This window comes from Anneissia japonica, unplaced genomic scaffold (assembly GCF_011630105.1).
Source record: "Anneissia japonica isolate Jap-2015-1 unplaced genomic scaffold, ASM1163010v1 scaffold287736_len1891122_cov214, whole genome shotgun sequence".
NCBI lineage: Eukaryota > Metazoa > Echinodermata > Crinoidea > Comatulida > Comatulidae > Anneissia > Anneissia japonica.
Window position 1 is genome coordinate 917,851 of NW_022756106.1, and position 13,331 is coordinate 931,181.

Here is a 13,331-nt window from a genome sequence, read left to right on the forward strand (position 1 = left end):
TTATACTGCATTGCCCTTTCAAAATAGGCTCATTTACTATTAAATTAAGTACATGTATGACGTATATGATAACATTTAACAATATGAATAACAAAAATCGGCCTCATACTATTGTTATACAGATGGCATTGTTGTTTCTATCTATTATCATTTATCAAATAACAAGAAAGCAAAACCAAAAAATAATCATTCCATTTATGTCAGTTATTTCCTAATTGCAATGTCAATGTCAAATGTAAAAATTTAATATAATCAATGTGTTTCTGGAAAAATTGAATACCAGGAAAATTGCTTGAAATATCATTAAAGCAACACTTTTCATTCAACTTTTTTTTTTAATCAAAAATAATAGATGGTTACTGTCATTATGAAGTGTTACATGTTTATTTGATAATTTCTATGGGCCTGCTTCTAACAAAAATTATAGATGGATCCTACTTAGATTCTGAGTTAGGCAGCCAGGGTTGTTCTTTTTTCTTTTTCATTTCATGTTTGTTAGATTGACCAATGGTATATAGAGAAGTAAGAATGCCAGTTGGAAAGTTAAACATCCAGAGATACCCCATCCTGTGATTCTTTGTCATGCAGTATATTCAATCAAATATATTTGTAGAGCCAATTTGATCTAGTTTATTATTCAGGTGTCCTTTGGTTTATTGGTCATTGGATCCATTTATGCACGCAACCTTCTCCACTCCCTAGGAAGTATTCCGGCTGTGCTGCACGAATCTGCCCACAGACTAATTCACTATCTAACCAGGTACCCAGTTAACTCCTGGAGTGTGTTTCTGCTACCAAACGTCAAATAACAGATTTAGATTTTAATTGGTTCATCCGATGTTATCCATTTCCCTGACATTATTTCTACCAAGTTTCTGCTCCCCAAAATAACTGGCTTATCAGCTTGTGGCCACGGTCAAATTAAATTACCCATAAGGCAGTTCGTAGTTCGGATTACAACAGGACAACGCATTACATCAAATGTCTGCCTCACATCAAAATGATCCTGTTGGCAAGCTTACTGCTTGTGCTGAGCTAAAGAAATTCAATTGAAACATTGAAATACTGTACATTTTGACCAATCAGGCACATATCAAATCAATTTATTTTTTATGAGTCATAGATTTTTACTATGAAAATTCCTTAAATTACCCATCATTTGAAAAATCTGGCAAATATACGGAATTATTATTTTCGTGTCCGAGTTGGTTAGAAAATATTTTCAATTTCTAATTTTTAATTGAAAACTAATAGCAAATTTGAGGTCATAGGTTATTTGTAATTCGGTATTGCATAACCTGTATATTGGTAGCTCTGTACATCCAGAAAGTCATCAGTTATCAACTATTTAATAATAAGGTTTAACAAATTTAATTAAAAATGATATATATCATGATTTAATTATATTTTTTTGACTTGGGAAGAAAAATAATACCTTTATCGGTAAATTTAATTTTTGAATTTTAATTATTCGACAGGAGTATGAAAATACAATCAACTCAGTGATTTCCATAAGCAAGTGTTGCTGTGGTGCTTAAAGAGGCTCATTAGGTTTTCAATCGTTGTGTAAAAAAATCCTTGTGTTTAGCAGGATTTATAGTAATCCTGGCCCTTGGGATTGAAGCTGAGCATTAGCCATTACACTACAGAAATCTAAAATAATTATAAGTATAATGATCGCAAGTGAATATTTTTAGAAGGACTTCAGACTATAAAATAGATTCAAAGATGATAGTGGTTTGGTAAATGTAGATTTCAGCAGGTCCAAAGCTCTAAAATCTAAAAATCTAAAAATGTGAGTATTAGGCATTAAGAATATAGTATAAGCTAGGGGAACATACAGTTACATCTTTGCCAGTGAAATATAGGAAGTTCTAGGCCAGGGACAACATGCTAACAGTACTACTCATTCGTTTTTGTAAAGGCCATGGACAACATATGGTTGTGCCAAAAATTAGCTTCTAGTCTATTATAGGCCTGAAATAGGGAAATCATCTATTAAACCAATTATACAGTAATTTCAATTCTACTACGGTCTCCATTGCATGCTAGAATTTAAAACCAACTGCCATTGTATTCAGTTTTGTTTGATGTTAAATATTTTAGTTTAATAATAATAATAACAGTAACACAGAAATTTGTATTCTGCATTTTAGTCTAGGGATACTGGGAGCTATTATTACCCCTGTTCATTAGATCCATATTAACTAACTGACACACAGTACAACCTTCTCCACTCCCTGTATTCCTACAGTAGTTGTGCTGCAATTTACAGTAATACCCACATTCAGTGCCATAACAACCTACCAGGTACCCAGTTATTTAGGTGGAGAGAAGCGTAGATAAAGTGCCTTGCCAAAGTACACAAGCAAAATGCACAGCGAGGGCTCGAACCCCTGACCTCAAAGTTGATAGTCTGAAACGCAAGCACTGTGCCATCAGCTCCCACACAATTAATCCAGCTAATTGTTCTTGTCTATTGTTAATATAATATTTTGTTCCTAATTAATGAAATGTATGTAATAAATATGGATGGATAATAATAGGCTGAAGAATCATGGAAATCTTGATTGTTTCATTATTGAATATTCATTTGAAAACTAATACAATTATGTAATCACCATGATATTTAGACACATGTGATGTAATTAAATTTAGCATACTAACCATCAGAGATAAGAATCTTTACTATACAGGTTGGAGAAAAACAAAATGAGTCACAGCAGTATAGTGTATAAATCAAGTATTGTAGGCATGCAAGTAACCTTTAAATAATAAATTATGTAAATATGAGTGTATGCTGAACTAAAAAAAAAAAATTGAAGTCGACGTTGTATAGAGAATTACCTTAAGTAACTCTCCCTAGACTAATGCCGAACTTCAATAGAACTGTACACTGCACCTGTTTGTTTAGTGTGAATGTGTTTTTTTCAAAAGAGAGTTGGGGCATTAATACAAAACTTATTTATTGCCAGAGTAATCATGCTTTAATGTCTACACACCTTAAATCCTGTTTTTAGACTTAAATTTAAGTATATGATAAGTAGAAATATCATAGACTGTTTGTTTAGTGTGTTATGATTTTACAAACGAGAGCCAGAGCATTACAAATCTTATTATTGTCAGAGTAATCTTGGTTTAATGTCTACACACTCTAAATGTGGTTTTTAGACTTAAATTTAAACCTATTTTTAGCCTAAAAAGCTATGGTTAATCAGAAAATCTAGTTATAAATGAAGTTTATATAATTGAAACTATATTTTTTGAATATCATATGTAATATATTAAGCAGTCTAAGGATTTTTTTTTGTCTGTTCAATACTATCATCATATAAAATTAATATTTATTTGAAGTGTCGATTCAATTAACACATTAATATCTCATTCAAAATAATATAGTTTAAACTTTCAATATAGACAGATCAAAGAAAAATATTTTTTTGTATTATTTACAGACATTACAATAGTTATTAAATTAATTACTAGCCAATTTATAGGTCTATAGTAAGCATTGGATGATAGCCCTAGTATTAGTATTCATGGCATGCATAAATTGACATGGACATTTTTTTCTTACATATTTATACTTGATAAACAATGCTATTATTTGTTAACTCAGCTCACACAGTGTAGTATATTTTTCCTTAAATTTATGTTTGATTTACAAAGTGTTGGAGTGTACTTATGGTAACCTCTCATGTATTTCTGTATGTTTTATTTCCTCCTCACACTTTTATCTTCCAACAAAGAACGTTTCATTTCCTCTGGTCTAGCTCTGGTTTTCAGCTAAAACTGCAATTAGATATTCCGTGAAATATACTGTACTGTTTCTTTTTGTTTACTAGCCATATTGGTTTTCCCCTGGTGTTTTAATCCCCCCTGTTTCCTTCATGATAAGCAAACTGTGCTCTTTCATGTTGGATTTATGCATCATACCTACTGTATGTTTAATAAATATTGCATTTCAGTTGTTGATGGAGGCATAATGACTGTATTATATAATTATTTTATAATATCTACAGTATGAATAATATTGTCAGATATGATGTTTTGGGTCTCTTTTCAATGTTGAAATTGGATTTTTTTTACCTCCTTTGTTCATGACTGTATTATGTAATTATTTTTATAATATCTATGAATAATGTTGTGAGATATGTAGCAAAGACAAGCCAAACCAGTCCTGTTTCAGAGATATTGTCTAAAACATGCTCGAATGTCAAATTTTTTGAAATCTATTTTATTGTATGTCATTGTACGTATTATACGTCATGCTATGCTGTTTTTTTTGTTTTTTTTAAATTATTTTCAAAATTTATAAACAAAACAATTTATAATGATTTGGTGATAGTTTCTGCCTGAGAAATGCCCAAAAATCATAAATTTTGAAGGGTGATTTCTCAATATTGTTCCTTAAACAGCTGTATGTTTAAACGCTTGTCTTCTTAAGAAAATTTTGGATTTAAATGATTCTTTTATCATTTTATAGCTCTCACTTTGCTGTTTAAGTCTGTATTAATAACTAAAAATGATTTTTGCGACGAGTGACTGGTTTGGCTTGTCTTTGCCACATATGATATTTTGGGTCATTTAGAATCCTATGTACAGAAAATGATTAATTTAGCTTTTAGGTAAAATACTGTATTTATCTTCAGCATCCTCATCTCTTCTGATTTGTTGTGTATGGCTTTGCCTTGGAATTTATTTCATGCAAGGGAATAGCCTGGTTTTAATGGGGGGTGGGGGTTGCAAAACAGCCTGGGGTGCGAAAATTGAGAATTCGGACTAAATCACACTTAGTGAAACTAATTTTCTGTCATAGAGGGGTCTGCCAATACCTCCAACTACCCCCCACCCCCCAAGCCAACGCCCATGTCACGACATTATATCAAGGGTATTGTGACTTCAACCTGGATCCCAGTGAGTAAAACCAAAAGAGGCTGTGATATTAATGCCTTTGTAGTTGAGAAAACAATATTGAGTGCAGCAGACAATAAATGCTGCTTAAGTACATGTTGCTTATCGTTAACCAGTGTGTTTTTTATTCCTCAGAGTGTCAGCAACAACAACAGCCGTATTCCTCCGAGACTCCTGTGCGACCCAGCCATTTTTTCATTTCGATCACTGAGCACAATCAGCCCAATTACTCCAGTTGAAGACTCTGGTGCACTAACTGCTTGTTAGGTATATCTAGTAGTGTCATGAATAAAATTAGCCATGTCATGAATAAATTAGCCATGTCATGAATATATTAGTAGTGTCACAAATAAATTAGCTGTGTCACAAATATATCGTGTCACAGAAAGCTTGTGTCACAAGAAAATTTAGTCCAGATTTAAAGAAAAACATTGTTGTTAATCATTGGACGGATAACTTTGCAAGAGGGGTGGGGGGGAAATATTGTGTGTGAATGCGTATATCATTGGATGGAGGTGATGAACAGTACGGCGTGTGTGATTTGCTATATAACTATTGACAGATTTTTATGAATAATCACTTGACTGTTATGTTTTTTGGAACATGAACGAAATCTACCTCTTTTCAAATTGTAATAGTCAAAATTTAAAGTGGTTTTTTTTTCTAGATATATTTTTTATGTTATATTCAATTGTGTAACATCACATTCCTGTACTAGTTTTCTATGGTGAATACAGAACAACATATAATAGAAGAACAGAACCAGAAAATAATTTGTATATGTATGTATATATATTTGTATATCCATAAATATAAATATATATATATATACTGTCTCTTATACACATCTAGATGTGTATAAGAGACGGTTCATTGAAATTTTATTGCATAAGAGGTCTTAAATGGTAATTTTGTATCTATAACACTCTAATATTGTTCACAGGGACAATGCCAGAGTGCTAACTACCTTAAAAACAAATTGCGAAGAGCTCTCGTCTATTTTTGCCCTGATATGTGTGCTGGTATTCTGTCTAACAGCTAAGTCCCATATTTTCCAAATGCTTATTCTTTGTATTAAGCATGAAAAATACCAGCTGTAAATGGTTTAGGTTAATTATAGTGATTGGTGTTAAGGCCCTTTTCCACAGGACGCAGTAGCAGACATTTGCAAAATGCTGTACTTGCAGTTTCTACTACGAATGGTTAATTATGACCAATCACGAGCAATTTACAGAATCGTTTGTCTTCTGCCATAAGCCTAGGCCACTCATCCTAAGCCTTGACCTCGTAAACCATGTAATAATGACAGTTTGAGATTAGATAAACTGTCTATATATCAAATCGTACTGTAAAATGTTTTGCTTGAAAATTCCAGAACATTGTGAGTACATAGTGCTTAGTGTAGTTTATTTTTTACGCAACAAGTTTTGACGCCACGCCAATGAATATATACATGCACATAACATCATTTTGCTCATAGTTTATGGTATACACTTTTGGCGTTTGATTAGCATGTATTATTATAGGTTCTATATATTTATACCGTTACTGCGTCCAGTGGAAAAAAACTTGCCTTAAAAATACATTTCAAAACTTGTACATTTGATAATTGATATCATTACTGTTCCTATTATTTGGATAAAGAATAAGATGTATATTATAATCAGTCATCAAGTTAACCAGTAAATTTCACTTATAGTTTTTGTATTAGGCCTTTACTATTATAAAGACAGGCTTGCATGCTAGTAAGGCCAGCTTCAGAAAATGGCTCTTTACTATGGAAGCAAGTGGCCATATTTTACTAGTCTCATAATATATTATTGTGTAATTTAGTGAAAGGTGAAATGGCATGCTGAAATTTTACAGTTCAGATGATTTTTAAATCATGGATGTATAAAGCGATCTATTTACATTTAAATATTAATAGCTTTCTGAAACTTAACGAATGACGACTTGGTTTTTTATTTCTTGTTAAGCCGGACATACACTGCGTCGTACAACCGTTTGGCCAACAAATCAATCGCCTCGCTCATCGAAATCTTGACGACGTGACATCGTCTGCTGATTGCATTTCCCATCCCATTGCACGTGCCTTGTTGCGTTGTGTGCGGAATTGCCTTGGCTGACGAGTGTGTGCCCAGCTTTAGTAGTCTTACATGTGTTGGTCATGGTGAGCCTAGATTTATACTTGAGCTCTACCATCTGCAGTTGGCTGTTGCTGTTGTAAATATTTATCAAGGATGTTCGGAATTGAAGAAATTATAGGCATTTTCAAGGAGGAGCCAAGCCAGCCCAGGGGCACCCCCACCCCTATTTTTTTCAAAGTTTTTCAAAAAATGAGGGGAAAGAAAATTATATTCAAATTCTTAAGGCCAACTCAGACAGCGTCGGCCGACGCAGCCCGACCCGATTTATCGTCGGGGACAGTATTAAGCCGTCGTGAGAAATATTAAACATGTTTAATATTCTACTACGCGACTGCCCCCGACGCACACCATCGCGTCTGCGTTCAACTCACACAGATCCGACGCAACAAAAAATCGCGTCGGGCTGCGTCGTACGACGCTGTCTGAGTTGGCCTTTAGTCTGATGTGCCAAGGAACCTCAGCCCCATGGTTGGTCTGGACCCTCCATCTCTAAAATTTATTTTTTGTGCCCCTCTATGGTGAATCCCTGGATTTGCCATTGGGCAGAGTGAGAAGGAAGTAGCTGTAATTTGCAATCAAATTGGTATATTCCCTTCAATTTTTCAATGCCTTTGGGAATTTGGGAAGCTTGTGAGTAATAATCATTTAATTGCAAACACTTGGTAATAATAGTGATTAAATGAATACAAAAATTTAGTAACAAATTTTATTAGAATTGAAAAACATTTCTTGTATTGCAGTGAGTCGTGCCCACACTATATTGGTCGATTGATTGATTTTCTGAGTGAATGATATAATATTGATTGGTTTGTTGATTAATGAATTGAAACAAGTATGCACATCTGACAGAAGAATAATCAACTTTTTTCAATTTTACTAAATTTTGGTAAGTGCCGAAATGCCGCCTCGTATGAATTGCTGTAGCCTGTCGACTTTTGCTGGTGAGCCTGATTGTGGCTGCAAGAGATTGGAGCCTTCTGGGAGGAATCTGGATCCCTTCGATGCACTGTCCATACTGCAGATCCAGAACATCATTTCGCGTCTATCTTGAGCTTGAAACAGATATTGGATTCCATTAGCCAGCCTAGAATATAAGCACCACTTTAAACGTAATAGGTTAGTATACCAATTGCCCTATTGTTCGCAAATAATATGCTGCTATAGAAAATAATACCGGATGCAAGAATTATGAAAATGTGTGCTAAGTAATTAATCTTTACCGAACTCTGAAGACATTCTTCCTCTTGGAGTAATCAACTGCTTGTGTCACAATCGCTTTTCGAAGGTCATACACTGGATTATCTTTGTGGCTCTTCTTCTTCTCTTGCTTTTTATTATCATAAAATGACAAGTAACCTTCACGCTGGACAACATAGACATAATGCCAAGACCTGTAACAGTGTACAAATCACACAATCAAAATTGAGCAGATTTTAGTAACAGGGGAATGGTGGGTGAAGGTTTGAGTTTTACACATGCAGCAGAATCGTGCACCAGATGAAGTTTTGTGGTATGTTAATCCCTAGAGCAATATGGTTAATATTTCTTGGTCAATAAGCATACAATTTTTACAAGAAGTAGTGCTATGTGGTGTTCTGCCATTTCTAAACAACTTAGTAGATCACTTTTTAGACCCAAGAAACCAAATCATGTCCAGCTTACCTGTCCCGTGCTTTCATGAAATGGTTATCTAATTCCTGCTTTCTCAGTAACAATCCTTCTGCCAAATCGTTTTCGCTGTATTCGCTTGTCTTTATGAAGTTGTTATTGACATGTTTTGCACCTGCATCACAAGATGAAATTTCACCAAACGATGACGATTGTGCTATAAACGGTCGAGCTTTAAAGGTGATTGGACCACTCGACAGACTGCTGAGGTCGTCATCCGTTAAAACTCTCTCCGGTTCTAGATTGTCACCCGTTAAAACGCCCTGTCGATCCCGATCATCAATGGCAGAAAGCCCTAATGGCTGATTCTGATAGTAGTCATCGTTGAAAGACCTCTTCTGAGGATCGTATTCACTGTAGTCAAAAAGACGACGTGTACGCATTGCTGACTTGCGAACATCGTCATTGCGTGCGTCTTTCTCATGAGTGTTGCGAGCAACATATTTGCATTCCTGGCTATCAGAACTGTAAACGCCAATTTTATGTTGGCCCTCCAATGCTTGATATCTGCGGATATATTCCTGTTCAGGTGAAGAATCACCTTTCTGGACGGGGTCTGGCGACTCAGGTCCGAGCTCACTGGTTGGAACGCATGGCTCTGGTGACACAACGTGTTTTAATGTATCAAGGAGGATTTTGTGTGCCTATAAGGTAAGGGAAATTCTTTACTCATAAAGATCTTCAGTTGATTAGAGAAAGAAAATATTTCATGTAAGATATAACAAAGATAAGTAAGATAACCCTAGAGTAGATTCACACCGAATCCGAATTTGGTGTGAATCTACCGAAATCGCCAAAACCTTTAGATTTAGCAACTTAAACTGACTACAAATACCTTAACTACAGCACAGAATACTTACCAATAGTTGACTTTCTGTGTCATGAATTCGATTCTTCACGGAGGAAATAAATGAACAACAAATAAATTATTTAAAAAAATCGGTATATTTTGAAAACATATTTTCGTGGCGGTGATGAATACATAATTATGATAATAATACGATAATTATGATAATAATGATAATATTATCATTATTACTAATAATATCAATAATTATGGAAATATACGGTAGTAATAGTAATAAATTGATAACAATATGATATGGGATCAAGGTACTGGAGGGATAAATGCTGTTAACAGGGACAAGGGTTTTGTAGAGGATGGAGCGTCAGGCTGATGCAGACCTGTTTAACTTTCAAACACACGTGATAGAAGTTGTAGTAGCTTATAATTACTGTATTGTCATTCATTTTTTCTACTTATTAAGCCTTTGTCTCACACCATCAATTGCACATTTGATATGTTTGGACTGGAACCAAATAATTCAAATCAAATCTTCAATAAAGAGTACCGGTACGTTATATATAAACTAACCAGCTACTTGAACTAACCTCCTTTCCTCTAAGAAGATCTTTCAGTTTGTTTATTTTCTGACGTAGTTTTCGACGATCGTCGTTCATCTTCTTAATTCTTTTCTGTAATGGCGCAACACTACTTTCTACCAATGCTGTTTGTTTCTCATGCAATTGGCTGTATTCTACTTCTAGCCCATCCTATACCACATAGATTTTCATTTTTAATAATGTCTGTAGGCCAAATACATCAACAAACCTACTCCTATTTAATCACCACATACCAGAGTACGGTATCATACGACGCTCGATGATTTTATGAACCAAGTAGGCCCCATATAATTATGGCAAAAGCAACTCATAATCATCATTCACACTCGCAGTGGCGTATCTAGCAGTATTAAAACTGTCTCTTATACACATCTAGATGTGTATAAGAGACAGCAACTCACACAGATCAACGTACCAATACAGGAAGAAACTATGTGAGAAAAAGCTGGCGCCTCGGACGATCAGATGATTGGGAAAGATTTGGAAGACGATCATCTAATCAGCCAACAAGCCACAGCTCCACTTACAAAATATTTAAATATGAGGGGTATGTCAATTTTTCTAGTAACATAATTAAGTTTCATAGGCGTTGTCACATAGGCCTAGAAATCAAACCACCCACGGCCTGGTTGACGAAGGATTTACCTTTTGTCTTGTCATTTCAGCTAGATCTAATTGGGTCTTCCGCATATGTTTCTCAATCGCTGCAATTCGATGATCCTTTTCTTTCATCTCAACTATTGTCTTTTCCAAGTTCCTTTGTATTAATACTATATATGATTAATGAAAAATAAATTTAAAAAAAATTAAATTGATGATTCCCAACAATTCCTACCAATAAAGTACAAGTGCAAAGATACAAGCCCGTATTCATCTACCTGTTAGAAATGTAAGCAACCTGACTACTCTCCACCTGATATTTTTTTATGAGATGCATTGTGTCCAAGACGTGCACGAGCAGTTTTTCAAACTGTGGATACACGCATGTCCCCAGCCAGGAATGTTAGGTGTGACTTTTGTAGTGTTTATTCAAAAATCTATTTACTTTTTTCATGTTCAATTTTCGTGCTTTGAATCATACATTTGCATATCTGCTCTGTCATCTTTTGCATATGGAACTCTTTCTCTCGACATTGCTGTTGAAGCTCCTGTAACTGAAAAAAAAACATCCAAAAAACTATTATTATGCCTATTTGGGCCCGGGAGCTCCGATTTTAAAATATGATGTCCTTAAAAACATCATTGATGCTAAGCGTGATAAAATCGGTACATTCTGTCGCGGACAAAGTTGTCGGCGACGCTGATTGGTCGGTGGAATTGGGGCGCCTTCGTAATTGCGTCATGGACAGCTAGGCCAACGCATTGTACGAATAGCAGTGAAAAGACAAGCGATTTTATGGAAACCACGCTAACGTACAACGTTTAGCGATTAATCACGGTTTTCGTTTAATGAACTGCGTCCTTTTTAAGACTGGTATTCATTCAGTGTATAGAAATACAACCAATCATTATCAAATGTAGACTGTATGTCACCTTTTGTCAAAATTTTCCGGAACTTTCTTACTTAACAAAATGATTATCAAAGCAATATCAAGTTTTAGTGTTTGCTTACTTGTTTCTGTAAGGTCTTCTGGTTTATCTGATACTCTTCGATGAGCCGAGCAATCTCATCATTCTCCAACAGACCTGCCCCGCATTGAGGAATTAAAAAGAAATGAACAATTTTTTTTTAAATTATTGAACAGATCTTAGATTGTCGACCCAATCCAAAAGCAATGATATGTGGCGGTACTTTAACGTGTACCGTCATAATGCTTTAAAGAAACCTACCATTGGTTTTATCTGCAATACTTTCCCGGAATGGAAATTGGGCAGCACAAGGCACTAACGTCAACATCGTTTGGGTAGAGTTGCTTTGTAAATTCCCATCGCAGTGGTTGGGATGAATGCGTTCGTAATGTAAGGGAGGGTTTGGTACATCTTCCTGTCTATTAGAGAGAATTGGTCACCATTTATAGCGGAGTATCTAAGTGGTATACTCTCCTCTACTCCAATGGTTACTCCCCTGGGCGCCTCTTGCTGGAGTTGACTATCCCCATCACCTCATTCTTCCAAGCTCCCCCGGCCCTAACTATTCCATCGTCCGTCCTGGCCGATGACAAAGGCTCAGTATAAGCGCACTGAATTGAAGAAATACTCGGGCCGATCCCACTGGAAATCATCATCATTCACCATCTTCATGACTATCAATCATCATCATCATCATAACACCATCATCGCCATCAACCATTATCATCAACATCATTATCATAATCATCATCATCGTCATCATCATCATCGTCTTCATATTCATGAGATGAGTCATTATCATTATCTTCATCATTATCATTATCATCATCTTCTTCGTCTTCTTCTTTTATATTATATCTTACTTTTCAGTCGGATACTTGACAGTCGTTTCATCAAATTTATGACAACCTTCTGAATCTTTTAGCTGAAATTCAAATACCAACGCTTTATTTTAATAAACAAAACTATTTTACAACAATAAAAATAAGATATTTTAGCAGGTTAACATTGTTTACAATATAACAATAACGGTCTACAGAACTATTACCGCTATGAAATCTCGAAGTTGACTGTTGTTTCTTGACGGAAAATTATGTTTGAGAAACTCATTCACTTCTGGCAGGCTTCCAGTCCGCGTGGCAGATACGTTAACTTCGACAGGTGTATTTCCCTCATCCGAAGCGGCCTCTTTGATGTTCACCGACGAAGCACTTCTTGAACGTCGGCTCCCCTTGATATCAATAACATTTCGCTTACCGGCATCGGGTCCACCGTTATTAATACGATCCTCACCCGATTCGATTTCTGATAACTGCTCTGCTTCATCCTTCAATTAAATTATATTATTTAAATAGGCCTAGGCTAGGCCTTGGTTTTTGTTTTGTTTAAATATAATAAAGTCTATGAGTATGAATTCTTTGGTGAGGCTTTTTATAGGGCTTGATTGAGGCTGGTCTATATGTGAGCTAATTCTATGGATGTTTGGGTGGGGTTTCCCCATAGGAGCAGTTTTCCCTTCTTACCTGAATTCGTTTGTCACCACTTGCTGTTGTCATTTTGTTGAGTAGGCCTACGTATCATCTTGCGGCTGGATATAATTTGTTTTTATTTCAAAGATTCGGAATGGTA

The 13,331-nt window shown here is 35.3% G+C and overlaps 1 protein-coding gene across 3 annotated transcripts in view; it reads left to right on the forward strand.

Annotated features, from left to right (window-relative positions):
- LOC117123885 overlaps nt 1–5,735 on the forward strand; it is a 24,195-nt gene extending 18,460 nt beyond the window's left edge. For all 3 annotated transcript variants that reach the window (XM_033269940.1, XM_033269939.1, XM_033269938.1), the window contains exon 6: nt 5,050–5,735. In XM_033269940.1, coding sequence (XP_033125831.1) covers nt 5,050–5,181 — 132 coding nt within the window. In that variant the 3' untranslated portion in view covers nt 5,182–5,735. The remainder of the gene's footprint in view (nt 1–5,049) is intronic.
- Nucleotides 5,736–13,331: the final 7,596 nt, after the last annotated feature.